General features: G+C 40.0%; 1 protein-coding gene across 1 annotated transcript; it reads left to right on the top strand.

Moving 5' to 3' along the window:
* The first annotated feature begins 305 nt into the window (after nt 1-305).
* On the top strand, nt 306-24375 carry LOC130248827 (sodium-dependent neutral amino acid transporter B(0)AT3-like). The gene is made up of 12 exons (XM_056482849.1): nt 306-861; nt 9504-9644; nt 11185-11322; nt 12320-12501; nt 12906-13016; nt 17919-18031; nt 18319-18447; nt 19063-19219; nt 20288-20492; nt 22070-22229; nt 22697-22859; nt 23941-24375. Exons 1-12 carry the CDS (start codon nt 705-707, stop codon nt 24151-24153), a joined length of 1869 nt encoding a protein of 622 aa, XP_056338824.1. The 5' UTR covers nt 306-704; the 3' UTR covers nt 24154-24375.
* The last annotated feature ends 1881 nt before the right edge of the window (nt 24376-26256 follow it).

Raw genomic sequence — 26256 nt, 5'->3', positions numbered from 1 at the left:
ACAGAAAAATATTCTCACATACTTTCAATTGAAGGAAAGCATTTAGCTTTTGCATTCATCAGTAACTATTTAATGAATAAAAAAATAGTCACTAGGGATTCATTTACAGATGAGAAGTCATTAACTTCTAGCAACTATTGTGAAAATGGACTAAATTCTAATGTCTGAACATACAAGGTGTAATTTTTCTTGGCTTCTTTTTCTAATTGACTTTTTGCACTTGGAAAAGTTGCCTTCATTTATTAGCTTCTATTAATAAACTAAGAAAGGAAATGCAAACATTTTATTCACAGATTTTTACAGGTATTTTGCAATTTTAATTAGTCCCCTGCAGAGGTTTCTTTTTAATTATATTCAGTGTCACACTTCTCTGACAGAGTCTGAGAACATAAGGAGAACAGAATATAAAAACCTGCTTGATCCTGAGTTATCCATTAACAACATATTCCCAAGCTGTCTAACTATAGAAGGAGCTGCAAAAAAAGGCAAGAGTGGTAACTCTCTATATAACAATAATTCCTGGTTTTGTCTTTAAACTGCAGCCTTGGCAATGACACAGCCCTTTGCATCAGATGAAAAGAAAGCTCCACCTCTCTTCCAAGATCCTTCTGTCACCCTGCATAAAACCTGTAGGAGAGACAGGTTTTGAAGCATCTTCCCATTTTTAGGGAAAGGGGCTAAGGAGCCACGGATATTTCATTAAAATGTCCAAAGATTTATCAGCAGGACCCGAAATCCCTAAAGAAGATGGCAGACCCAAGTGGGACAATAAGTTCCAGTATATTCTAAGCTGTATTGGATTTGCTGTTGGCCTGGGGAACGTGTGGAGATTTCCATACTTGTGCCAGATACATGGAGGCGGTAAGACTGCAACGGGGCTTTGCCAAAACACAGAGCTGCAACTCTCATACGATTGTACTGACTTCTGGTGGGCATGGAAATTACATAATTTGTATCAGTTGTATCCCTTTTTAAAATACACTAATTGTCATTAATGTTTTGCACCAGTTAATTAGAGCTTTCTATAGAAGTATATTTAATTATAAAATGATATGTTCATTTAGGAAGACCAGACTGATGATAGAACAAATCTATGTTAAAGTTTTTATACTGCTACTGCAGCCCCAAAGGAAGCAGGAAACTGAACATGCAGCTGGCTACCTTAAGGAGAAATGAGAAGTCCTGGGAAGGCCTGAGGGAACCGGCCCCTAAACAAATGGCCACTGAACCTCCCTTTGGGATGCTCAGTGAGTCATTCCCCACCCTCCTCTGGTGCTCTTATGAGCCACCTCATCATCTGGAATTGCCCCTGCACAAAACTGAATTGTGCTTTTGATTGTCTGTGAGGCTGTTTAAAATGCTCAGCTGATGGAGCAGCACAGGAGCCTGCCAGGTGTCATGGACAGCTGCCTAAGCCTGTGCCTGGGCACCAGTTCCACAAAGAATTGCTTTAGAAGCAGGCAATTTGGTAAATATAAATGGATCTGAAAAGAGTACTTGGTAACTCAGCATTCACAGAAGCTTTTGAAATCTGCCACAGTAAGTTGCACAAAGAAGAGTGAGCGAATTGTTTCAGCCCATTATTATTTGTTATCTTTCAATTAATCGGAGAAACCAAAAATTCACACCTGACAAACTGTCAAATGACAGAAGATACTGTCACATTCAAATTTGATTTATTGAGGTGTCTGTATTACTCGATGAACTTCAAATATTTCAATCAACCAAGGAACCAAGGATGGATGTAGCCTGGGAAGGTGTTTCAGAGAGAAGTAGCCACTTGGGGACTATGATAAGTGGCTCAGTGAATGAGCTATAGCAGACTGTATCAGAAGAAAGAACTTTGGCAGATGTCAGCAGAACACTAGGAAGTAGGTAGAGATATTGCTACCTATAGTAAGACAACTTCTGAATTCTCTGACTGTTTTTGAAAGTCCACTTTTCAAAGCTGACTTTAAAAATTAGGCAAAATGCAGAAAAGCCCCAGCAATTATTCAAGGGTTAGAAAACTTCTGGGACAAGAAACAATTTAATTCAATCTATGTAGATCATGAAGTTGAAAATTAAAGAGTATGTTTATCATAGCCTAAAAATAAGAAAATGGAAATTATTTTGGTGGCAAGGAGCTTTTTAAGGCTGAATATGCAACAGCTGAGAGTTACATAAATAAAAATAAGAAAAGACAAGAAGAGTGGTTTAGATTCTTCCCAGGTACTTGATGGTTTCCACCATTTGTTTTAAAAATGTGACACCCAGCCAAACTCCTGCAGAAAAATACCATCACTGGGTGGCTAGAAAGCCAGGAGTGCACTGTTTCTCTGTGTTTGTCCATGGGAATTATTGGAAGAAAACCTGTCAATTCAGTTAATGATACTGGCTTTAATGAGACATGATGAACATCTTTAGAGAGACACCCCTCAGCAGATATGGTATGAGACCTGCAAGGAAAATACTCTTATGGAGCAGGAGCTGTAGGTCAAATCCTCTACAACATCTCAGGTGGCCTTTCTGTCTTGAAAAGCAAGGAAAAAAGAATTCAGGATTAACAAAGAACATAATGAAGCAAACATAATGTGATGTTTTTGTGATGTAGTGAATGATTAACACAAAGTGTTCAGTGGAAAGTTTGAAAATCCCAGGCAAGGCCATAGCAAGATGCAACTCCTCCACACATTTCATTGCACAGAGCAGCTTCTGGAGCCACCAGCTGCAAGAGGCTGCACAAAATTTGTGCAAAATCGGGATTAAGATGAAATATTGTTCTACTGGCCATAAAAAATCTCTCACACTTCCCTATGAAGCACCAATTGATGCTTCTCCATGACCAGCTGTGGTCAGGGGTGTTTCAACATCTTCAGATCCCAGCCTCACTTCAGAAGATAGCAAAGCTCATCTGCTTTTGAGATGTTAACTCTGCCCTGCATCCTCCCTTCTGGGGTCTCCTGCATCCCTGCCCTACAGACCTCACTGCCCCAAGAGAAGTGACTGCAAGGAGGTCACTTGTCCTATGGACTTAACTGTGCTCAGAAAGTCTGCTTGGTTATATATCCAGCTCCAGAACTATTTCCCACAGGAACTCCTAGGGACAAAAAAAAACAGGGGATACAGCAAGTTTAAAGAGAGTGAAAACAGGAAAATGCTGCAGGGGCAAGGGCTGAGTTTGTCCTTTGCTCCCTGAGCAGCAATGCTGCCAGAGAAAAACCAGCTTAAAATAGCCACCAGACTCAGTAATGGCAAACAGCTGCTTTGCATCACCACCAACAGTGGCAAAAGACAGTGGTGAATTAAGGTCAATGTATGGATGGGCAGCCAGTGTTTGGTCACTGGGCTTCAGTAAAGGGCTCCAAGAGCTCAACAGCAGGATGGACTCTGTAATAGTGCAGTGAGGTTTGTGAATAATTCATCTTAGAAATCTTGCATTGGAAAAGTTGAGTGAGTTATGAAGATCACTGAGAAGACAGAGCTCTTGCATTTACATCTGTGTGTGAGGTAGCTGCATTATTCTTCTGTTAATTTAAAGCAGTGAGATGGTTTGGGATTGCAGTTTCAAAAGCAAACAACTGAGGTGCAAAAGCCCAATAGATTTTCAGAGGTACTGGAGCATAAATCCTGTGTGTGTGCATGTGAAGATGTGCACATGGGAGAGACCAGCAGCACTGTGTTTAACTGGGAACCCTGAGAGGCTTTCTGGCCACAGCCACCACCACAAGCATGGAGAAACCAGGTATGGATATGGCATGGACATGCTTGAAGGCTGAATGGCTTCTGGGGTAGTTTTACAGCTGGTTCAGGTGATATCCTCATCTCTGCATCTTTTCCAAAACAAGAGATGAAAACAAGTGCTTGTACATTTGTCTCATGTCAGCTGTTCCCATCAGACCTCTGGCCCTGATTCATTGCACATTAGTGTTACTCAGTAACTTGTATCTAATATAATATCATTTCTGCTGACATTTATCACCTGCTGCCGTTACTGATTATTTGGATTTATTGCCTGAGTTAAGTTAGTTATTTACTTTTCATGACTAATGGGTATGAAGGTTGTTTGCCACAGTCAGTGGAGACAAACACAAATGTTCCCAGGCAACTAGGATTGAAAAGAAGTCTCTAAATAGCCCAGTATAGAGTTTGTCACTTAAAACAGAGACACTAACAAGTCACACATCTATATGTGTACACACGGAGTCATCTGAGTATACTTAAAGAAACCAACCCAATTCTAGCTAGAACTGACTGCAGTGATTTACTTCTGATTATAGATAGTGTGTATATATATATATATATATATATATATATATATATATATATATATGTACATGCTAGCTTAACCCATGGGTATTAAAAATGTGTATAGTGCCTGAGCCTACAAAGTAGCTGAAAAATATCTTTAATATAAAATATAGTTTCTTTCTAGGAAAATTAATACACATAAACACTACAGTCATGCTGCAAAGGGAGAACTGTTTACTTCTGGGACAACCATTTACAGACTTTTATAACCCATGGCCTACTAAACGTTTTGCTCAAATTTGAGCTACAATGTGCTGTGAAATTCCTGGTTCACTGTGTCCTCAAAAGGAAAACAAAACCTAAGGGGAACAATTGTATAACTGAAAGATACGGTAAAAAACAAAAAAAAACGAAAAACCCAACCCAAACAAACATAGTGTGTTGGAAAGAGCAGAACTGTTCACTCTCTGACAGAAAAATTTGATTACAGCAAGTAACAAACTTCATTTTCTGGTTTGCTGCCATGTCCTGCTTAAACCCTTGGTGAGAAGCTGTGACATGTGGAATCAATCCTTTCATAATTTGTTATATTTGATTGCCCTTTACATCTCAGGTTGGTGCATGCTTGTATTTGAAAGCTGCCTGCTTGCATCCTTCACATTTCACAGGGAGTTCACCAAGCTTATTTTATGAGTTATCTATGGGTCATTTGAAATGGCCATTGTCCCTTTGGTTTTCTGGACATAGCCTTAGCTCCCTCACTGTTGCTCGAGAAGATAAAGTCATTTACCTGGAAAATTCAACCCTATCAAGTTTCAGTCAGTAAGATGTGTAATGTGGTCTGCAAGGCAATATCAATGCTACTATAAGTATGCTGCATAAATACAATGCTTAGAGTAGCTCATACTTTTCCTCTGGATTGAGGCATGTGCAGAAAGCATAAAAGAGGTCATGAAGTGCTATTTTCTAGAGAGAGGGCTGAGTGTGATTAAGTTGCTTTTTTCCTATCTGATATCTTGATGTAATTCCTTGCTGTGTTAACTATACCACACTGCTTAGCTGAACTGCCATGGAGAGAGTGGGACAATAGCTCAATAGCTATTACCTTTTTCTCTGAATCTGAACAAGTAGTTCCCACCTATTGCATAAAATTGCATAAATTGCCACAGGTATCTTGCCATTAAGTTCTTAGTCTTTTGGAAAAGTGCACCCGTTGCCATTCCTCCTATGCACCAACAGATCTGATGAAGTGAATCTCTGAATTCTTGCTACATTTTATCACATTGAGATATGCTTTCTGAATTTTTCAGACTCTACAGATGCATTTCCTTCAAAATTGTTTTGCCACTTTCCAGGTTATTTCAGTCTTTATTATAATTACTTTTCCTACTCCTAAATCTTTATCTGAAGGAAAAGTCTTATTCGTGTTCCACCTTTCCAGTTGCTGTTGTGTCTTCAAATCATCATTTCAATTCACTTGCTTTTTTTCTGCTAGCTGATCCACAGGCACTGGTAAGATGCACGACTGAACACATGGATCAGTCCTTCCAAATTTTTCTCCACCATTTAGGAAGTCTTAGTATTCCAATATAAGAAAACCTATTGAGTCTTCTTCTCTATTTCTTACTGAGGCGCATTGATTTCTGCTGGTGTTGGTACAAGTAGATTAGGAGGTCACCTGGCTGATATTTCAAACTGCTTTACATTCCCACCAGTCTGGTCTGTTGGTCCCTCTTTCCAAGTGACAAACCCAATGTGGTTGCTTCACTCTGCTTTGCTGGTTGCTGAGAGCCAGCTTTAGCCTGGGCTCCTTCCGTAGCCCCTGGTCTTTGTCCCGTGGAGCTCTGGCAGCTCTGCCCAGTGGTTCACGCACTTCCCACCCACCTGCCACGTGCAGGTGACAGAGCAGAGGTTGTGCCCTCCAAGTGTCATTTTGCTGATATGGTCGGGCAGCTGCTATTCTGACCTGACTTGCCCGTGCATTGCTATCGAGGGGTGAGGTTTTAAAGCACCCTCCGTGTGTCCTGAGTGCACCAGCTCCTTTCTCTCCTACTGCTATGGCCGTGGAGCTGTCTCCACTCCAGTGGTTCTTCATAAATCCTGTTACACACTGGGGCTCCTCGCCCCCTGGGACTCTGTTAATGACACCAGCTTAGCAGTACTGCAGTAGCTGCAGCTGCTGATAGCCTGATTTGAAAGAGCTTTTGTGCCTTCTCATGTGCACAGGGACTGTTCCACAGCTTTGTGATATCCTTGCAGCATGCAGGACGCTTTCCAAAACAACTTTTAACTCATGGAAGTTTTGGAGAGTTTTGCGGTTTCTTTCTCTTGACCTTCTTTTAGTACCACGTGTATCTACTTGCAGGATGGATACTTCATGAGTCTTCAGCGTCTTTCTGACAGAAGGAATGTTGTAGACTAAAATTTTCCTAAGTCACACCCCAGGGATGCAACTAAATCATGCTTTGGCAATACTTTTGATTTTTATGGGCATTTCTCCTGGCTTTTAAAGTACTTAAAGAATGCTTCATCACTACAATTTTCCTTTTTCACTTTTCAAGAGGAAAAAACACCCCTAAACTCTTTTAAGGTAGAATGTACAGATACAAAATAATTTGTTACTTGTCTTTATGTTTTTTTCTGCTAAAATTTCCTTTTCCCATGTCCCATGGAAGCCAAATCTACAGAGTTCTGCTGTGCCTGCGCTTAACATCTGGATTAACATGGATTTTGCTGAAGTTTTGCTGTGCTTGTGTTTGAATGCTCTGGTTTTTGATTCCTGCTGTCTCTTAGGTTCTCTGCTTCTTGGATTTTCTGCTAACTTTCTTCATGGTTAGATTTCTCACAGCACTTTTTTAAAAAGGTACTTTAAAAAAGGTACTTTAAAAAGGCACATCCTTCCCTATCTATGAATCAGAGCCCTTGACTATACAGTACTAGAGAGCTCCTACTCACTATTCTCTATCTGATAGCTTACTGTTAATGTTTCTCCATGTTTTTCTATAGGTGAAGAATTTTATTGTGGAAAAGAATAAGCTTTAAGTGCTTCAGCAGACTGTATGCTCTTCTCTTCTTTTTGCCTAAAAATATTATATTGCAAAGGAATCAATAACTAAAGACTTATTTTACACTACAAGTCATTTACTTGAATTAGGTTTGAGAAAGATTTGCTTCATAAACTATTCTTGTTAACCCATTTTTTTGCCATATTTTCATATTTGCAGAAAGCAGATTACTTTATATCATTCTCATGGAAAACCAGTATTCTTTTTCCAAGTGTGACATTATGTTTTGCCATGCTGTAAATGTGCCTGGGGAAACACGCAAGCCAGCACAAAGTAAACATGCTTTTATCAGCAGAATGTCTAAACACGTTCTGCTGCCAGTGGTTCAACTAGCAAAGAGAAAAGGGGAGAGAGATAACAGCTTGCACTAATTATTACACAGTTATTTCCCAGGAGATATGATATGGGAGATAGGCTGGTCTCTTATGGAGTGCTCTGCTAGCGAGGGCTCAGTGTGGGTCACAGCGAGACAGCTGCTGCCCAGAGCCTGTGGAGGGCCTGGCAGATGGATGAAGAAGTGGAGTGCTCCATCCTGCAGTGCTCTGGTCACTTGCCTCAATATTTTGCTCTTCCCAGGAGACAGTCCAAGGCATCAGGCTGTCAGAAGGGCTGGGCTGGCACCCTCATATGTGCTGTGGAGAGGGATACTGCAGCAGGTTTGAAACAGACCACAGAACTGAGCATGGCAAGAGGTTACTGGGTTCTTCTGGAAGGGACCTAAAACTGGGGATTTAACGTGCTGGGAATTAACTATGAGGTTCCTTTTTCAAATCTGCTCCTCAGTTAAAAACATTTTAAGAATTGAGGTCTTAGGGTGAGACACTTATTTCCAAGTTTGGCAGTTCACAAACAGTTCTTTGCTGAGAAGAGCTTTGTGATTGTTCCTATGCATAACTTGATAAGAGGCTAAACCATCCAATACACCTTCTCTGGGTGTTGTATGTACTTATTGCAGCACCTAACAAGAGGTAGCAAAGTTATTGCAATACAGTAATAGCTCAAGAGATTAGATTTTATCTGCCCAGCCTTTCTAAATAACCAGCGATTGCAGAACCCAGGCGCCATTCCAGGTGGAGACCAGAAATCCTTGTGCATTCCCTCATCCCTCTCTCAGGGCCAAAGACAAAGCATAAAGAAAGATTCCAGAGCTGGAAGAGCAGAGCTGAGCAGACCCAGATATGAGGTCTGGAGGCAAAGCAGAAATGGTAGAATGAGGCACAGGTTTATTGACCAAGCTATGAAGGGCACAGAATCTGTTCACATTTGTAGGAGGATTGGGAGGTGGCTGAGGCAGGATTCCTGTCTTTGTTTCCCTGGAGAAAAGAGGCTTTGTGGTCACAGTGGTTGTTAGTCATGGCAATAAACATCAACCTATTTCAATTTAATGGGACATTTGGGCAGGTGGTACAAACATACTGATGAAACTTCTGATCTCTCAAAAATCAGCATCGGTGCAAAAGGCAGACCCAAATGTGCGTCCCTTTTGAGGGAAGGTGGGGGAAATGCAGACAGTTTAGCAGCAATCAGCCAGGCTGATCCCTTGGTAGGACTTTTCCACAGGCAGCTAACAGGACACACTGCTTCTGGCCCAAGGGAGATGTTGTGAGGAAAACGGAAAGGATGTAAAGGATACAAACTGGGAAGAAATTAAGTTTCACAGCTCACATGTCTCAGAGAACGACTTCAGCCTTGCTTTCAGTTTTTCATTAGAGGCTTTGTGGTCTGAGCAGAGCATCATGCAAACACAAAACCTGGTTTCTTGGGGGTATACAGCACATAATTTTGCTTTTCCAATGCAGGGTGGAGGAGCACAGGCCTGAGAGCTTTAAGAAAAGAAATGAGGCAATGCACTGAAGGGAAAACAGATGGTATAGGGGGACAGGCAAACCCTTGTTCTTTATGAGAAGGGGGACAAAAGATGATGCTTAAAAGAAAGGGAAATGGTTGAAACAGTGAGACTACTTATAATGGGCTGTAGCAATGCCTGTGGGAAGGGTCCTGCAGCACTAACCATCCCAGTCTCTCCATCTTCACTATCAAAATTGCCAGCAACAGATGTTACTTGGTAGGTGTCCCTAGCAATGATCCCTCTCTTAACACATCCTACAAGGACTTTGTTAGGCTCATAAAGCAGATTAATTACAAACCAGTAATTTCAGTGAGATGCAGATAATCACATGGCTTAATCACACTTAAATATCTTTTCAGGGGCTTTCCTGATCCCATACTTCATCGCTCTTCTCTTTGAAGGAATCCCCCTGCTACATCTGGAGCTGGCCCTAGGGCAGTACCTGAGGAAAGGCAGCATTGGAGCCTGGAACACCATCTCTCCTTACCTTGGAGGCATTGGTATGTCTCTTCAGTGCCAGCTCAAGGAACTGCAGACAGCTCTCACTTCCTACAGACCCGTGCCTGATGCTTTTTAGGATATAAAAAGAAATGAGCATTAAGATTAAAAAGAAATATTTTGCAGTGAGGGTGGTGAGATATCAAGGGGTGGTTTCCCTGGAAACATTCAAGGCCATGTTGGATGGGGTTCTGAGCAACCTGGTCTAGTTGAAATGTCCCTGTCCATGGCAGGAGGGTGGCACTAGATGATCTTGTAATGTCCTTTCCAACCCAAACCATTCTGTGATTCTGTAATTCTGTATTGCTCTCATCAGGCATTACTCCAGGCACATTTTAGGCTCATTTTAGGAGTCTAAAATGCAAACCTAATAACCCTTGCTGTGGGGAGTATAATGAATGTGGGCTCTGCTATTCAATGCTGCTCTATTCCAACCATACCCTGGTGCTCAACAAGAACTGCCTGCCCACAGCCCTCCCTCACAGCCCCTCCAGGACCCAATCTTCTCTGTCCATGAATAGTCAGACTCGAAGAAGGACAGAAAGACAGGAAATGAAGGATCCTGGTACCTCCCAATGAGTCCCAAGCACGTGGGAAGGCTCCCCTCCACAAGAGGGTGGGGCTACTGAAGGGACTTTATCAACATCACTGGGCACGAGGGACAGTGTACATGGTAACGTGCATCAGACTGGTGTGCCAATCCTTTTCTGCTTATTGAATATATGAAAAAAGACATCTGGTGCCCTGTGTCCATTGTTAGGCTGCAGAAAGTGATCCAGAATAGCCACCATGAGGAGCTTCAGGCCCTGACTCCACTGGGTATTTGAGATAACACCCTTGTGCCTGCAGGGCAAGGGACAGCACTTGGGTGCTTCAGCCAGCCCTGCTGTATCATGACCTGCTTTAAGCAGGTGCCTGAAATGGCCTTGGCACTGACAGCCCTGCCTGTGAGCCTGGGTGGGAGGAGAAGGGTGGGTAAGAGGTGTCATCTGAGGGCCAGAGGGCAACAAGGAAGAAATACCAAGCAGCAGGTGGTGCTTCCAGCTAAACCTATCTCCCACAATCAGGCATGTTCACACAAAAATGCAAGCAAGCAGAAACTGTGGTGTTGATATTCTTCCCTCCTCATCACAGGAGTAAAACAGTTACCAACTTAGGGCATATGTGCATTATTTGGGACAAGAGTAGCCTAATGCAGCTACAGCACACTATAAAACTCTGGTCTCTCTTGCTCTCTACTATTATAATTTTAGAAAACAATGGATTACATACTAGAGCAAATATTTCAACCCTAACCTTCTGTGTAAGTAGAGAGCTTCAGCATTCCTACAGCAGGGCTGGTGTTCTGGGGGACTGTGCACAAGTGTTTGGCTACTGAGGATACAAATGCCCATCTTTCATGGGGAAAATCTCAGGATGGGGTCAGGAGGATGGAGAAAATCTTGAAAAAATAGGAAATGTAAGCTTCTAAGAGCTAGTGTTATGACTGACTAACAATTTTTCCCAAAGCTTTTCTAAAGGGAGGTTTTGGGTTTTCTGCAGGAGTTGCTTCGTGGATGGTGTCAGTTCTGATAAGCCTGTTCTACAACACTGTTTTAACTTGGGTGATGTGGTATTTCATAAACTCCTTCCAAGAACCTCTTCCTTGGAGTGTTTGTCCTCTAAACAAAAACAGAACAGGTAAGTACACCTCCATGAGCACTGCTAGCAAAAGAAGGATCACAAACATCAGACTCTGGGCTTATCAAGAAACCACACTTTATTTGGCCCTGAGTTGTGCACAAGTCCTGGTTTGATTTCCTGTAAAAAAGGTACAAGAGTCATGCTAGCCTACTCAAAGTCATCATCCTCACAGGAACAACAATAGCCAGAAAGTCCATGAGTCCTTTTGCTCAACTTTAAAATGGGAAACAAAATAAAGAACAAGTCCTGTTATCCATTACAAGACATTTACTAAGACGAAAGAGAGACAGTGTACATTAGCAAAATAAGGAAGAATGCTCTCAGGTTTTTTAAACTATTTTTCAGCTTCCTTTTTTTCACAGAGCATGAGAGAGAACAAGTTCCAGGCACGGCAAGAAATATCATCTGAGTAAAAAGCTAAGAAAAAAGACAAAACATAGAGGAATTATGCAACTTTCTTTGGAGGCCTTGGGACTGCTCTAGAGTAGGAAGGCAAATAGACATCACAAGGTGTGGTCTACACTATGTACCCAGTTCCCTTTTTTCAGGCACAGAGCCTGGCTGGGGAATGCCCACTCCCCCACATGTGGATGCCTGAGGCTCCTGTTCACACAAGTCCTGGAAACTCAAACCACAGAGGCCAAAGCCTGGGTATTTCCTCACCACAGGGCCATGACATAGCTTGGGGAGTCTGGACTTAGATGCATTCTCAGGTGCCAGAAGTTTGCTATGGCTCCACCAACTTGTAGCTATACAGCTAAAAAAAATTCATTTAGTTTAGATTTTACCTTGCACTGAGTACAACACTGTTTCTAATTAGGAAGTTATCCCCCACATAAAATGCTGGTGATGTTCTGGTGAAGGTCTCACCTAAGTCTCATAGTCTCAGACTGCTGTGAGAGTTTGTCTTACTGAACGTTACAGAAAGTCCATCTCTGTATTTGACTTTCCAGCCCACAATTTATTCTAACACTTGCTACTTTTTTTTTTTCAGGGTTCAATGAAGAATGTTATGAAAGCACAGCAGTAAATTATTTTTGGTACAGGAAAACTTTGAACATAACACCTGATATTGCCGAGAGTGGCAAGTTACAGTGGTGGCTCATTTTGTGCTTGGCAGCTTGTTGGGCAATTGTCTATCTCTGCACAATCCGAGGAATTGAAACCACAGGGAAGGTATGGAAAGGGCAGAGAAGTGATTATCCCACAGTTTGAAATCTTGCCCTCCAGACACTCAGTTTTTACCACAAGGAAAGCCTTTCCCATTTACCACACTGGCACCATTCAGTGTGCTCCTTATCCAACAAACTGAGAGCAGCAGTACAAATGGCTTAAAATGATGCTTCTCTCCTTTTCCATTGCAAACACTTCTGTCCTACCAGCCTCCCCTCACACAGTTTTAAGACCTGTTTTGTCACAAATCTATTCTGCAAAAGTGCACCCTGCTTATTTGAAAGATGGCCATATTCACCTCTTGCTGCCTGATCTAATATTATTATGATTGTATGTTGCAATAATTTAAATAGGATTTATTGAACTTACTGCCAGTAACTGTCTGTCTTCTGACTTCCTTACTTTAGGCAATTTATGTGACAGCAATATTTCCATATCTGGTCCTGACTATATTCCTTATTCAAGGACTCACTCTACCAGGTGCCACAGAAGGTCTGATTTACCTCTTCACCCCTAATGTAAGTATTAGTAGTATTTTTCCTTTTACTCCCCTCAGATTTAATACTGTTTACCCATTTTCCAACAAATCCTGGTTTAGATGTCTATCAAGGAGCTCAACTAAGCTCTTTTTCTGAGATGGAGTGACTTAAGTATTTTAATGTATTTTAATATATTTTCACAAGAAAAGAAGCAGCAAAGAATTTAACAGTTCAGTAGTAAGCATATTATAAAATACTGGAAAATTAAGTTTAAGAGTGTTATGTGTGCCTCAGTCTTGAATGTGTAAGTGAAACTGATGTACTTCTCAAGTATGTGAGAAAGATGGGATTTCTCTGCCACTGCTACAGAATTTACACAGCTTTAATATTTTAAGAAGTCACAAAGAAAAATGCTGAGGAATTACACTGTACAGTGATTTTTTGGAAGGTTGAAAGTAATTTTCTCCTTCCCCTGTTTCTTCATAGCATTTCTCCCCTCCCCCATGTCTCTTCCTAAAAGATAGAACTGCTGGAGAACAGCCCCTCTCCCATTTTTCTAAACTTTTCATATGGACAGAAGTTCCAGATCCCTCCACATGCTGGCCATTTCAGAAGCACCTCTTCTACACTGTCCTTGGCAGCATTCCCAAATGCAAAGTCAAACTCCTCCACTAAGTGGTTGCTATCCACTGTAGGCTCCTCACAAGTCTGCCTTCATGGCTAAAAAGCTCCATGAAGTGAAGGGTATAGAGGAGGAAAAGCAGCACTCACTGACACATTCTCAAGCACCCGCTGCCTCCGCAGCCACAGAAGGGCTTCAAACACAGGAGCACTGGGATTTTCCTTTCCTTTCCTACAACAAGAACACAGACATTAAAGAAAACATAAGCCAAGAAGCTCAGACATACTTTATATGCCAGGATGGAAAGGGACAAGAGCAAGAGAAAGCTCAGATAAGACACGGTTTTATCCCTCCTTCTACAAGCCCAGTGGCACAGGCACCCATCTAAATGCTGTCAGAGCTCCAGGACAAGCTTGGTTTTTACAGAAGATCAGGACATACACTTACATTTTTGATGGGCCCAGACAGGACTATAAAAGCTTGGTGAAAGGTCTTAAGGAAGAAAGCATCTTAGACAACACAAACAAAACACACCTTGGCCTGTCATCATTTGGTCTCTGCTGAGCTGTCAGGTTTCTCTGGAAGAACTCAGGCATTTTTGGGATTTAGTTTGCAATGATCCTGAACTGAATGCAGAGCACTAGATTTGTGTGTACTCACAAAGCCTGGAGGTATTGCAGTGCTGAGGAGGAGCAGATCATCGTAAAACAGCCAGATGGATTCGTACATGGGCAACAGAAGTCAGAATAAAATCCACCTGCAGTCAACTTACAGCTGATGGTTAGCTGGTTTGAGGAAGCAGATGCTGGGGACATCCTTGAAAAGTCATCTGAAGATGGTTTTAGTGATGTTCTTTTCTACAGATGTGGAAAAGCTGATGCAACAGCCTGGTAAGTGATACCTGCTATTGGTGTTGCCATTGCACAGAAAGTAGGTGTAAGACAGATGGCTTTGTTAAACTAACCCACCAATGGCTACACAGGGTTGTGGCACCTCAAGGACTTCAAAAGGACAGTAATCACACAGCTCCAACATTGCCCTTCTCTCTTTGTCCCCTTATCCCACAACTGCAGTACCAGTACTGCCTTTGCTGTTAGGCTATTCCCACCCCCTGTGAGCAAACACCAGGGTTTTTTTTACACTTCTCCATAGAGGATGTCCCAAAGTGAGCTGTACAGGAGGCCTGTTAGGTTTTTTGTCAGAGATTTACTTGGCCCACCCAGGCACATCAGTTTGCAAAACTGTAAAGCATATTTCTTAAATGTGTGCTGTTTTCTTCTTCTTTTCCCGTCTTTTTGCAGAAAAAAAAGTTTTATCAAAATAAATTAAGAATTAAATCACCTACTGTCTGTTTCATCTTGCTTTTAAAATAAATAAAATCAACCTTCTTGACATTCATTCCTGACTGGAGGCAATATTTTCCAACTTCTTTCCAACTTTACAGTGCAGCAGAAATTGTAGTTTCTCTGTAACAGGCGCTACATCAGTGTTGTTTCTGAAGTCTGTGAAAGAAAGTAACACCTAGTACAAAAAGTCCCATCTTATGACCATCCAACCAAATTTAATTGTTTTTCTAAACCACAATTCTAATTTTCTAAACCATTTTAAAAGTTTATTCACTTTCCAAGTTTGTATTTTAGTTCTTGTTAGTAAGTACCACAAATAATAAAAGCATGCATATGGATTTTAATTATGCGAGGCTATGTTTTTATTTTCAGCTTTTGTCATCTGACACACTTTCCACCCTAAATTTCAGAATAAATAACGACTACTTCTTCTCATTCACTTTCAGACATAGAGAAGTCTGATGATTCACTCACCTTCTTGAAATTCTTGGTTACTTGGAAAATGCAGCTGCCAAGAAAACAAAAAAGTATCCTGAACTGACACCTGAGGGGAAAGCAGAAGTTGTACAACAATGAAGCTACACAGGAGCTGGAACAGAGTTTTGGAAAGGTTTTTGGAAAAATAAATAACCAGAGGCAACATAAATGAGGTTCTATCATGTATCAGCAACAGACTGCATGGTTCATCTTCAGGGCACACCTGTGTCACCTAAGGAATACAAATGTCTCCTTCTTCAGTCTCTTTCACATTTGAAAGAGCTTCAGAGATTGTAAATATTTGGAGGTTCTCTGGCAATGAACAATTCTTGGCAATGAAGATCTTGGTTGGGAACTGCTGCTTGTGCCCAGAACTCAGCAGCTATTTAAGAAGCAGTGAAAATGGCCAAAAAAACCCCAAACAAAAAAACAAAAAAAGCCCCCAAAAAAACAAGCAAACCTGCCCCCCAAAAAACAACAAAAAAAAACCCAAACAAAAACCCAAACAAAACAAAACAAACAAAAAAAACCAACCAACCAAAAAATAACAGAAAAACCCCAAAAAACAACAACCAACCAAAAAAAAAAAAAAAAAAAAAAAAAAGCAGCACAGGCCCAGGCCCCAAATTATCTATTCAGAAAACCATTAGCTCTTTTTACACAAAAATGACACATCACAGTGACCCCAGTAATTTAAAATTCTGTTTCTGTCCATGTTTCACATACTCAAAAATCCAATTATATTACCTTTCCTCCTTACTCCCCTGTTCATTCATTAACACTGATTGTATATATTCATCCACAGGTTTCTGGCATCAGCACATTTTTTTCTTCTGAAGATATGCTTATAAAATCTGTATGCCATCTAAATATAAAACAACACTTTCAATAATTTGCTGAAGACCAGATAACGGCATTGCCATGGCATGCTTGCCTGCCCATTATCTTTTCAAGTTTGGAGGTTGATTAGTATCTTTTGGAGTCAATAAATGCACTGCACCTAGCACCAGTCTAAACTATCTCCAGACTCATTTGCCAAAGTTCCCAGTCAAAAAGCCAGACTTTTAGGAGTCACATTTGTCAGCACCAGCTGACTTGGCAGCACTTAATCAAAGTGTGAAGGCCACACAGCCATGTGAGTGCCAAGTTTCTGCACTGCAACAGCACCTTCACAAGTCCTGCCAGTGAGCACTCTGGCCTTTGAGGGCTTGACTATGATCCTTCAAAATAAACCTCTAGAAGGGTTTGCCTTCATTTCAGCCAGCAGTGGTTCCACAAATCTGCTTGCTATGTTGTGCTGTACAAAAGGTGACACCAGTTCTGCTGTGGTCAAAGCACAGTGGAGAGCACTGAGGATTGCTCAAATCCATCACACTGAGGTGGACCTATTATTCTTGCTCTTCAAGCTCAGGCCAGCTTCAGAGAAAACCCAAAATGCTGTGAAGGGTCATTTGGCATACTTACCTCTCACTCCTACATGTGTTCCCAGTCATGGATCACCAGCACAGGCACACACAAAACACACAATCCTCTGCATGACTGGGATGCAGACTTGACTCAGACTCTACAGCCCCAGCATCACTTTTGAGCTATCTAACTTTTAAAATGTTCTTAGCGAAAAATTCTTCAATTCCCCCTCCTTGATAATGGATCAGAGACCAATTCACATGGTGGGGTATAACACACCACTTTGTAGTTTCTGCAGGAAAGTAATATTCATTGATCACGTTTGCATTTTGCATGACTCATATTTTATCTTTCTTTTATATTGATTTCAATGTCAAGATTCCTTATGCAGCTATTTAAAACTGCTTAATGTTCTGTGTAATCCACTAATCATTGCTTTTTAATTTACCTTCCTGTATCACACTGACCTTACAACAAAATTCAAATTTCATTGTCAGTTTATCCTCTTTTCATGTATTTCCTATGTAACCTTCTATCTTTTATTGCTGTTTTATCAGCACTTTGAATTGCAAATGCTGTTTTTAATAACGGTTCTCTTCTTGTGTGCTCATGCTTTTAGTTGCTTCTATTAAATTATTTTTAAAGCAAATTTGGAAAGCTATCGAATCACTTTCTGTCTTAAAACAATTAAGATTTGTTGATATAGTTTTAGGAAGACAATGTTGTTTATTATTTTTATATGCAGGATAAGTATGTGAATTTTTAAAAAAAGAAAGTGAGGAAAAGTGCATTTTCCCTATTGTGTTCTTAGTGTCTATCATTTAGAACCACACTTTTATCATCAGACAGACAAAGTGTACAATAAAGAAGATTGTATGACTGTTGCACACATTTAAATAGCTTCAATTATACTCTTGAAAACACCTGTTTTACTGACCTGTTTAGTACCTATTCCCATTTTCATAGTATTTAGATGGCAACACAGCTCAAAATTTCAGAACTGAAATAGCGGATGAGCTATGAGAACTGCAAGAGAAAAAGAAATTTTAATTTAAGCCTAATTACATGCATTTCTTCCAATTATTTCAGCTGAGCACTTTGAAAAATCCCCGTGTATGGCTTGATGCAGCTACACAGATTTTCTTCTCTCTCTCTTTGGGTTTTGGAGGGCTTATTGCATTCGCGAGCTACAATCCAACAAAGTGAGTAGGACTGCAACCTTTATTAGGTGGCTGAATTCTTGCTGCATTTTGTGCAATTTCTTTAAATTTCCAAACCACTTTCCTTAATTTTTCTAGAGGATCTTTAGAAAAGTATCTGTTTTTCCAAAAGGCCCAGGAGGTTTTCTAACAGAAGAGGGAAAGAGAGGGAGGGAGAAAATATTTTTTTAAATTGTTTGTAGAACTATCATTTCTTGAATTGAATTTTTTATCACAGATAAAAAACCTGCCTTATCAAATAATTTCACTTGTTTGAATGCTGTTTCTAGGAATGACTGTGAAAAGGATGCTGTGACAGTAGCAATTGTTAACAGCATGACATCCCTCTATGCTTCCATCCCAGTCTTTTCAGTTTTGGGGTTTAAAGCTACCACTGCCTACTGGGACTGCTTGGACAGGTGAGAAGGCTGTGTTCCTAAAGTTATACTGTGGTTTCAGTGCCTCGATAGATAATGTGATAAAGTCTTATTTGAAAGACACATATTTAGAGAATTTATTTTCATTAGAAAGGAAAAGCAACTGTATGGAGAAGTATAATGTAAAAATATAAAGTACTACAGGACTGAGTCAAGGATGATCATCTGTAAGAAGCAAGACAAATTATAAAACAACCCACTTCAAGCAGTACATCAAGGTTTGCACCCTATTCTCAGGCTAGCCTTAGAAGCAGGAAAAATCCTCACCTTTTTCTATTTCACCGGAAATTTATTTTACTAACTTATTAAACACAAGTAGTGAAAATGGTCTGGAGAACTGATAAAACAAAAATGTTTTAGAGACTGCATCTGCATAAACCACTAAGAGTTTTTGTCTGAGTCAACATTAAATTCTCTGAATATTTTCTACTATTTTATATATAAGCTGTCAATTAATATTTTCCTTTTTAATGTAAACAGCACCATAGAAAGCAAACACAACTTTGGAGTAGCATCTGAGTACACAGCATAGCATTTCCAGCCACATCATCTGCAAACTTCTAAACTAAAGTTTAAATATGTTGGCTTCTCTGGCAGGAACATTATCAATATCATCAATGAATTTGATCTTCCAGAAGAAAGCATCATGCGACAGAACTACACATCCTGGATTAGTTTTTTGAATTCGTCGTATCCAGAAAAAATTGCTGGACTCAAACTGAAAAGCTGTGATCTTCAAGAATTCCTTGATCAGGTACCATAACTTTCAACAGGTAATCCATAAACAGTTATGTAGAAGGATTGGTATCTTCCTTTTTCTTTTAAGTACGTGTACTCTGTTCTGCTATGTGGACAGAAACTGCTGGTTATAGATTAAGTTTACAACATCAAAATTTCACCATGAAAGATTACAGGAAAAGGATGCTGAATGGGAATTTCCTAAATCTGTATTTAGGGAAGTATCAAAAAATCCATGACAATGTACACTGTTCACCACCAAAATGCATCACGATCCTCTTCCTCTCCTTATTTGCCAACCCTCCTAAAACATTTTCCCTATCACTAAACACAATTGTTTTTTCCTCTGTTTTCTTGTCCTATCTTATTCCACTTGATCCTGTTTGGCACAGTCAGTGTGTGCCAACGCACAACAGGCCTAACATACAATAATGGTTAAGCAGGCTATTTAACTCACATGATGGAGAAGTCCAAGGACAATATTCCAGTCCTGGTAGAAGTCAGTTTCTTTTGTCTTACTTCTTCTGATAGCATTTCTGATTGAAATACTTTACTTCCAAATCACAGTAACATTAGCATTTTTATATGCTTAGATTTAAATATCCTTGTCTTTGGGAGACTAAATCAAAAGAAATTTGGTTGAAATGGGCTTTTTCCCTATTAGTCTTTTCTGCCTTGGCCATTATAGGGATCAATGATTCACCAATTCTCTTGGTGTTAAGAGTGGTTGGTAATCATCCTTATTTACACCTCTTTCCTTCCAGAAGCTACTACACCATAGATTTTTAAAACACACATTTAAGATGGTATTAGCAAAACAATTGCTATTACAACTACAACTCTCCAATGTGCTTTACTCTGAACCCATCTCTCTGCAGGCTAAAATTCTGCTCCATGACTGTCCAGATATCTCTAGTAGAACATGTAAAATTAAACTCCACACTGGCCATTTTCTCAACTGCTGGAGGCCACAGGCTGACCAGCAACCTTGACTTCAGAGGACAGCAGTGTGTTATAATTACTTTATGCATGAGAAATAACACTGTAGTGTGTATTTTTATCTACCTGTTTGTGAATTCTGCAGAGTGTCTCAGGAACTGGCTTGGCTTTCATCGTTTTCACTCAAGCTATCATCCTCATGCCAGGCTCCCAAGCCTGGGCCATCCTGTTTTTCATAATGTTGTTCAGCTTGGGCCTTTCTTCGATGTTTGGAAACATTGAGGGTGTCTTCACTCCTCTTCTAGAGCTTCAAATTGTACCTAAATCAGCACCTAAAGAGCTATTATCTGGTAAGGTATTTGCTTTGTTCAAAGAAGGTGGCTTCCTTACAGATGCACAAATTATCAACTGCATAATTAATATCACAGAAGAATTAATAATTTGTAGTATTAATTTAGCTGAATCTCACAGTGTAAGTAAGGGCAGTGAGTTGTGTTTGCAGAAGACAAGCAGAGAGATGAGGTAGCAGTTATGGCAGAAGATGTCAGATGACAATATCATATTGCCTTTGCCATTTTTTTTCTCAGCTTGCAAGTCAAGCTGTTCCAGTTAGAGAAAGCTTGTCAAATTGCTGTTCCTGGAGTCAAGCTCACTCTGAGCTGCTGCAGTCATCAGGAGGAGTCTTGTCTTCCCTTAAGCCCTTAAGCACTGATACAAATCACTTTAAAACACCCAGTGACATCAGCTGGTCTATCATAATCACCTGCACTACTTACCACTGTAAGAGAGATCATTCACCCCTATTTCACCCAGCTTTATGCTGCTACAGATTGTTTCACATTTACTGTGAGCATGGAAGAGTAGAAAATTACCACTTGAAAAATGAGGAATGAAGATGTGCGATCCTGTTTTGGCAACAAAACTGGAATCTTTTTAACCAGAGATGGTTACTGAACAAAATCTGCTCCTTAAGAACCAGACTCATTGAGAATCTGAGAGATCCTATGATAAAACTGGTCAGAAAAATCCATGGCAGTTGCAAGTAATATTTCTGCAATGTGCCCTTTTAAATTCTTATGGGAAATATTGCTGTCATGTCTTTTGTAGAGCATTCCTGTGGCATCTAAATTGTATCCCAAATTTCACAATTTTTCATGTAGAAACAAATTTATTCCCAACTTGATAAGTTTACAATATTATTTTAAAATTGATTTTTCAATTGTGAACTTTAAAAAAAAAAAGTCTGGAACCAACATTTTACTAAGTTGAACCAAAGGCCATCTCAGAGTTAGAAGCAATTAGCAACACATTAGATAGATGCACAAACTGATTTGCAGCCCATGCCTGTGTCCAGCAATACCTTTATTCCCTCCTTTCCTTCCCACTTTTTCTTTCAATTACCCAAATCTAAATCTTGGCTAAAAGGGAACCGGCTGTACAGAAATGTGCTGAAACCCAAATGATACATGCTGGAACACAAAGGACACACACATTTGTAGCTCTGGGCTCTCTGAGGAAATGGGGGCAGAAATCCAGGGAGTCCTTATACATCCAAGGTGCCACCTGCCTGTGGTTTAAGTTTATAGCTGCATGGAAATGAGGCACTTGGAACTCACTACAGCAGTCAAAAATTAACACTGAGTCACAGCACAGCCCAGGCTGTGATAGAAGGAAGTACCAACAACTGAAGGATGCTCCAAGTCACATGAATACATTCCTCCTCCAAAAGTGGTGCTCTTGGCCAATACACAGGGAAAAACTGAGTTTGGAAAATGGTATTAGCTCCCCTAAGGAAAAAATAGCTTGTTGTAACTCCATAGAGGGAAAGAGAATAAAAATTTTTAGAACAAGAACAAAGCAATTTAGAACAAAAAATAAAGCTACCATATTCAATACTCCAGTAACAAAGACATCTTTTTTTCTTCAGGTATAATCTGTCTAATTAGCTTCCTCATTGCTCTGTGTTTTACACTGGGTTCAGGGAGTTACTGGATTGACATTTTTGACAGATATGCAAGCTCAGTGCCTCTTCTAGTCATCGCTTTCTTTGAAGTGATTGGAGTTGTGTATATCTATAAAATTAAAAGGTATGTTGGAAAGAGATGGAATATTTTTATTGTAAAATATAAATGCAGCTCAGATTGCAGTAACTTTGGCCCTGACCTGATTTGATTTGGTGCTGGTTAACTGAGACTTCTTCCTAGTATGCTATGTTTGTTCCCTTGGCAATTTTGTCTTTTCATTTTAAATAACTGAATAGTTTACAGAACTGCTGCAATATTATCATAATTTATTTATGCTTAAAAACCTTACACTAGGTGCTCAGGTAATTAAATTGAAACTGTAAATTGGTCAGTCATCTCTGGTATGGATCAATAAAGACCTATTTGAATTATATTATTTACTCAAGCAAGTAGTGCATTATTAAAGAAGGGTGTGGAATAGAAAAGATTTACAGTGCTGTACCCTGTATTTCCAACTTATAGGAAACTATAAAAAAGGGAAACTGTTGCCACTCTAGATCTGACATCATAAACATGCCTTCTTTTACAAGGTTCAGTAAAGATGTGGAATGGATGACTGGACGAAAACTCAATCTCTACTGGCAGATCACATGGAGGTTTATTAGCCCTCTGCTCCTGCTAATTGTCTTCATGGCCTTTGTTACTCTCCAGCTGCAGAAGCCACCAAGCTACACAGCCTGGAACCCTAAATATGTATGTTCTCCAATATTTTCAGAACTTCTAATAAAAGGAAGAATTATCTTTCTCCCTTACCAGATCCTTTAAGATCATTGTTATCTACTGCTTACCCACTGAATATAGCCTGAAGTGATGTAGTGCTCAGAATGAAAAGGCTCCAGTGTGCAAAGAGGTTACACATACTAACAAGTGTGTCTCTTCTTGAGGGGTCCTGCTTAGCCCATGCTCCCTATTTCTTATGGATATATGTAATGCTCAGAAGTGTTGAAGTGAAACATGTCACAGACATTCCATACCCACAGGGGGTTCAGAGGTAGACCAAAAGCCTGAGCAGAGCTTTAGAGCTGCATAACACACATCAGGGATGAAGGCATTTCTCAGCAAGGACTACCAATATCACTGGGGCCCTAGTGAATGTAGGAATGCGTACTTTTGACAGGCAGACAGGGAGGCAGTGGTCTGAGAATAGTGTTGGTTAATTCAGCAACAAAGACATGTCCATGCTAAAACATTTGATCTGGATGTCACTGTCTCACATCAACTGCAACTTCTTTGACTCCTGTCAAATACACCCTATGTAGGAGCTTGAAGATCAATTCTGGTCTTAAACTATATGAGAATTACACACACCAGCAGTGTCTCTCCCAAATGCCATCAAGTATCTATCATCCCAAATAAAACTTACAGCTACAGACTTGCAGAAATTGCTTGATCATGATTCTCTTAAAACTTCTGACATACATCTTCCCTATTTGACAAAGAATATGCTCAGTAATTGCTGCAGGTAAGCTTTGAGTACAAGAATGATCCTAGTTTAACCAAGGGAGGGTGAAGGTCTAGTAACACTTTGGGTAATCCTCATATCCCTAGGAATGTGTCACAATTCCAGCTATACATCCTTGAAACTGTAAAGCATTTACAGCTGTCTCTAGACCCACAAGAAGGGTTTGCAGAGGACACAGTCACTGAATGTTACTGCAGAGTAAAACTTTTGCTATCCTTACTAAAACAGCATAAGAAAATAAAAATAGAAATCATAGCAAAATCTAAGTGTACCTACAAATTATTTCTTTTGCTTGCTTTTCTATCTCCACAGGAAGGCTTCCCCATGAAAGAGGAGAAAGTTTATCCACCTTGGGTACAGGCCATTTGTGTGCTGCTGGTTGCCCTTCCTTGCGTGTGCCTGCCTCTGGTAGCACTCTTCCACCTGGTCAAGCAAAAGCGCAGGAGCAAGGACCCAAGCCTTGTACCACCAGAAGTCTTCTCCTGTCAGGGGGCTAACATCAACTTCTCTCATCCAAAAGAATAAATATGAATTGTACCTGTCTGTCAGCACAAATAAGACAGCCTTTGTTCAATATTATTAGCTGTCATTTGGTATCATCCATCCAACCTGCTATACACAGTTCATATGCTTACAGCAATCACTACACTCTGTAAACAATGCTGTTGTGTTTCCTTTAATTTCAACCAATTTCACATCTTCATGTATCTCTCCAGCCAGAATTTAAACTTGGAAAGCCTGTTAAGTATTGCTGCTGGCTTATGTCTTCCTTCACTTTTAAAAAAAACAGTCTGTTCCTAAGGATCAGCAACAAACTGATTAATACAAGCACCTCCAGTTTCATTCACTGCCCTGCCCCCCTGCTCCAGGAGATGCAGAATGGGAGCTCTTTAAGTGGTCTTTTCCACTACACTCTAATTTTTGTAAATCCCTATACACACTTACACAGCATTTTGTGATTATTTCATATTCTTAAGCATTGCAAGAAGCAAAGATAAAGCATCAACAGAAAATAATGTATGCTAAGTAAATATGAGCAATTCATTGTGCACAAATCTCTTATCTTAGCATATTCCAGAATTTATTGTAGTGGAAAATACTGTAAAAAAATAATACCCCATTTTTTCCCCTTTATTTTTAATTCTGAACACAATAGCTGAATAGCATAACAAAAATGCAGATACATAGCAGCCTTTCAGTGAGCTGCAACCTTACAGGACATGAAATTCATCTTCATTGAAAAACAGGATTTCCTGTACTTGGCTGCAGATCCTGACCACTGTGTAGTGCTGAGAGATGAGGCTTCCCTTTGTCATGATATTTGACGAACCAGCAACCTCTAAAAAAATGTGGGGAAAGTATGTAAAGATTAAGTATGACAACACCTGCAGGCTGAGTCAAGGAAGAGAAAGGGCTAGGGTTATAAATCTGTAAATACATAAATAAGAATTTTTAACTAACTAAAGCATACATTTTATATTCACATTTCTGACTACAGTAAGCTAAATGTTCATTACAATCCTGTAGACAATTATATGCAGCAGGTTTAAGTAGTCAAAGTTCTGTTCTTAAACAGAAACACTGACAGAAGCTGAGAAAATAATTAAACTAGATCTAAAAGACTTTCAAGTCTATAAATCCATCTTGAGTCACTGTCATGGTATCCACACTTGACTTTTGAGCTGTCCCTTCCATTCACCAGAAGGGAGACTTTATGGATCACCAGACATTGAAGTTCAGCCCAGGACAGGACTCTGAGGGAAGACAATTTTCAGCTCCAGTAACTACAAATGATGGCTGGAAAACACAAGCTAAAGTTACTGTTTAGCTCAAGTAGGCATGTAGAAAAATGTGTTTAGCAACACTTGCATGAACACTATTTTTCTGTTATCAATGCATTTCTTATGTTACTTCTACCAAAATTCCTGTGCCAAAATTCTAGCCTTATTCCAATTAAGTTCCCCTTCTTATTCATCAAGACCAAGATTATATCCTATAGGTACATTTTTCTCCTGAATAGCTCAACTGTGTTACTTGAGGGAGCACATGTATGTAAACACCTTCCCCTCACTCTTTTCCCAATCTTTTATCTCCATATTCCATCAAACCTTCTTTGCTCCAATATGCTGCTGTGAACTCAACATTCTGACAGATAAGACTTTCCTAGAATTGTCTAGGCTGCAAGAACCACCTGGGTTCTTTGGGAATAAATCAGTAAAAGACAGAAATGCAGTCATGGTGATGTTCAGCCTTAACCAGAATCCACAGCCCTAGAACAAGGAGATCAATTGCCTATTAAAGGAAAAAGCCTCAGGAGCATTGGAACAGCACTACAAATAAGGACAAATCCAAATCATCATAATACAATAAACAGAAATCAGATGCAGAAAGAAAAGCACAATCCTTCTGGAACACAGGCAGTTTCCTACATTGTGAAATTTGATACCTACCTCAATCTGAGATTCCCAGTCCATATTTCCTTTCCAAAAGGAAAGAGTAGGGAAAGAAGGATGTATTTGATGGAGGCATCCAAGATATTGTGATCTCCCCTTCTGGGGCTTCTGTCAAACTCCTTTACAGCTCTGTAGACACACTAAAAACAGTGTTCAGCCCTATTTCTCCCTCTCC

The sequence above is a fragment of the Oenanthe melanoleuca genome, chromosome 2 (genome assembly GCF_029582105.1).
Source record: "Oenanthe melanoleuca isolate GR-GAL-2019-014 chromosome 2, OMel1.0, whole genome shotgun sequence".
Classification (NCBI taxonomy): Eukaryota; Metazoa; Chordata; class Aves; order Passeriformes; family Muscicapidae; genus Oenanthe; species Oenanthe melanoleuca.
Note: the sequence above shows the minus strand (reverse complement) of the source record. Positions and strands in the feature narration are given on the sequence as shown.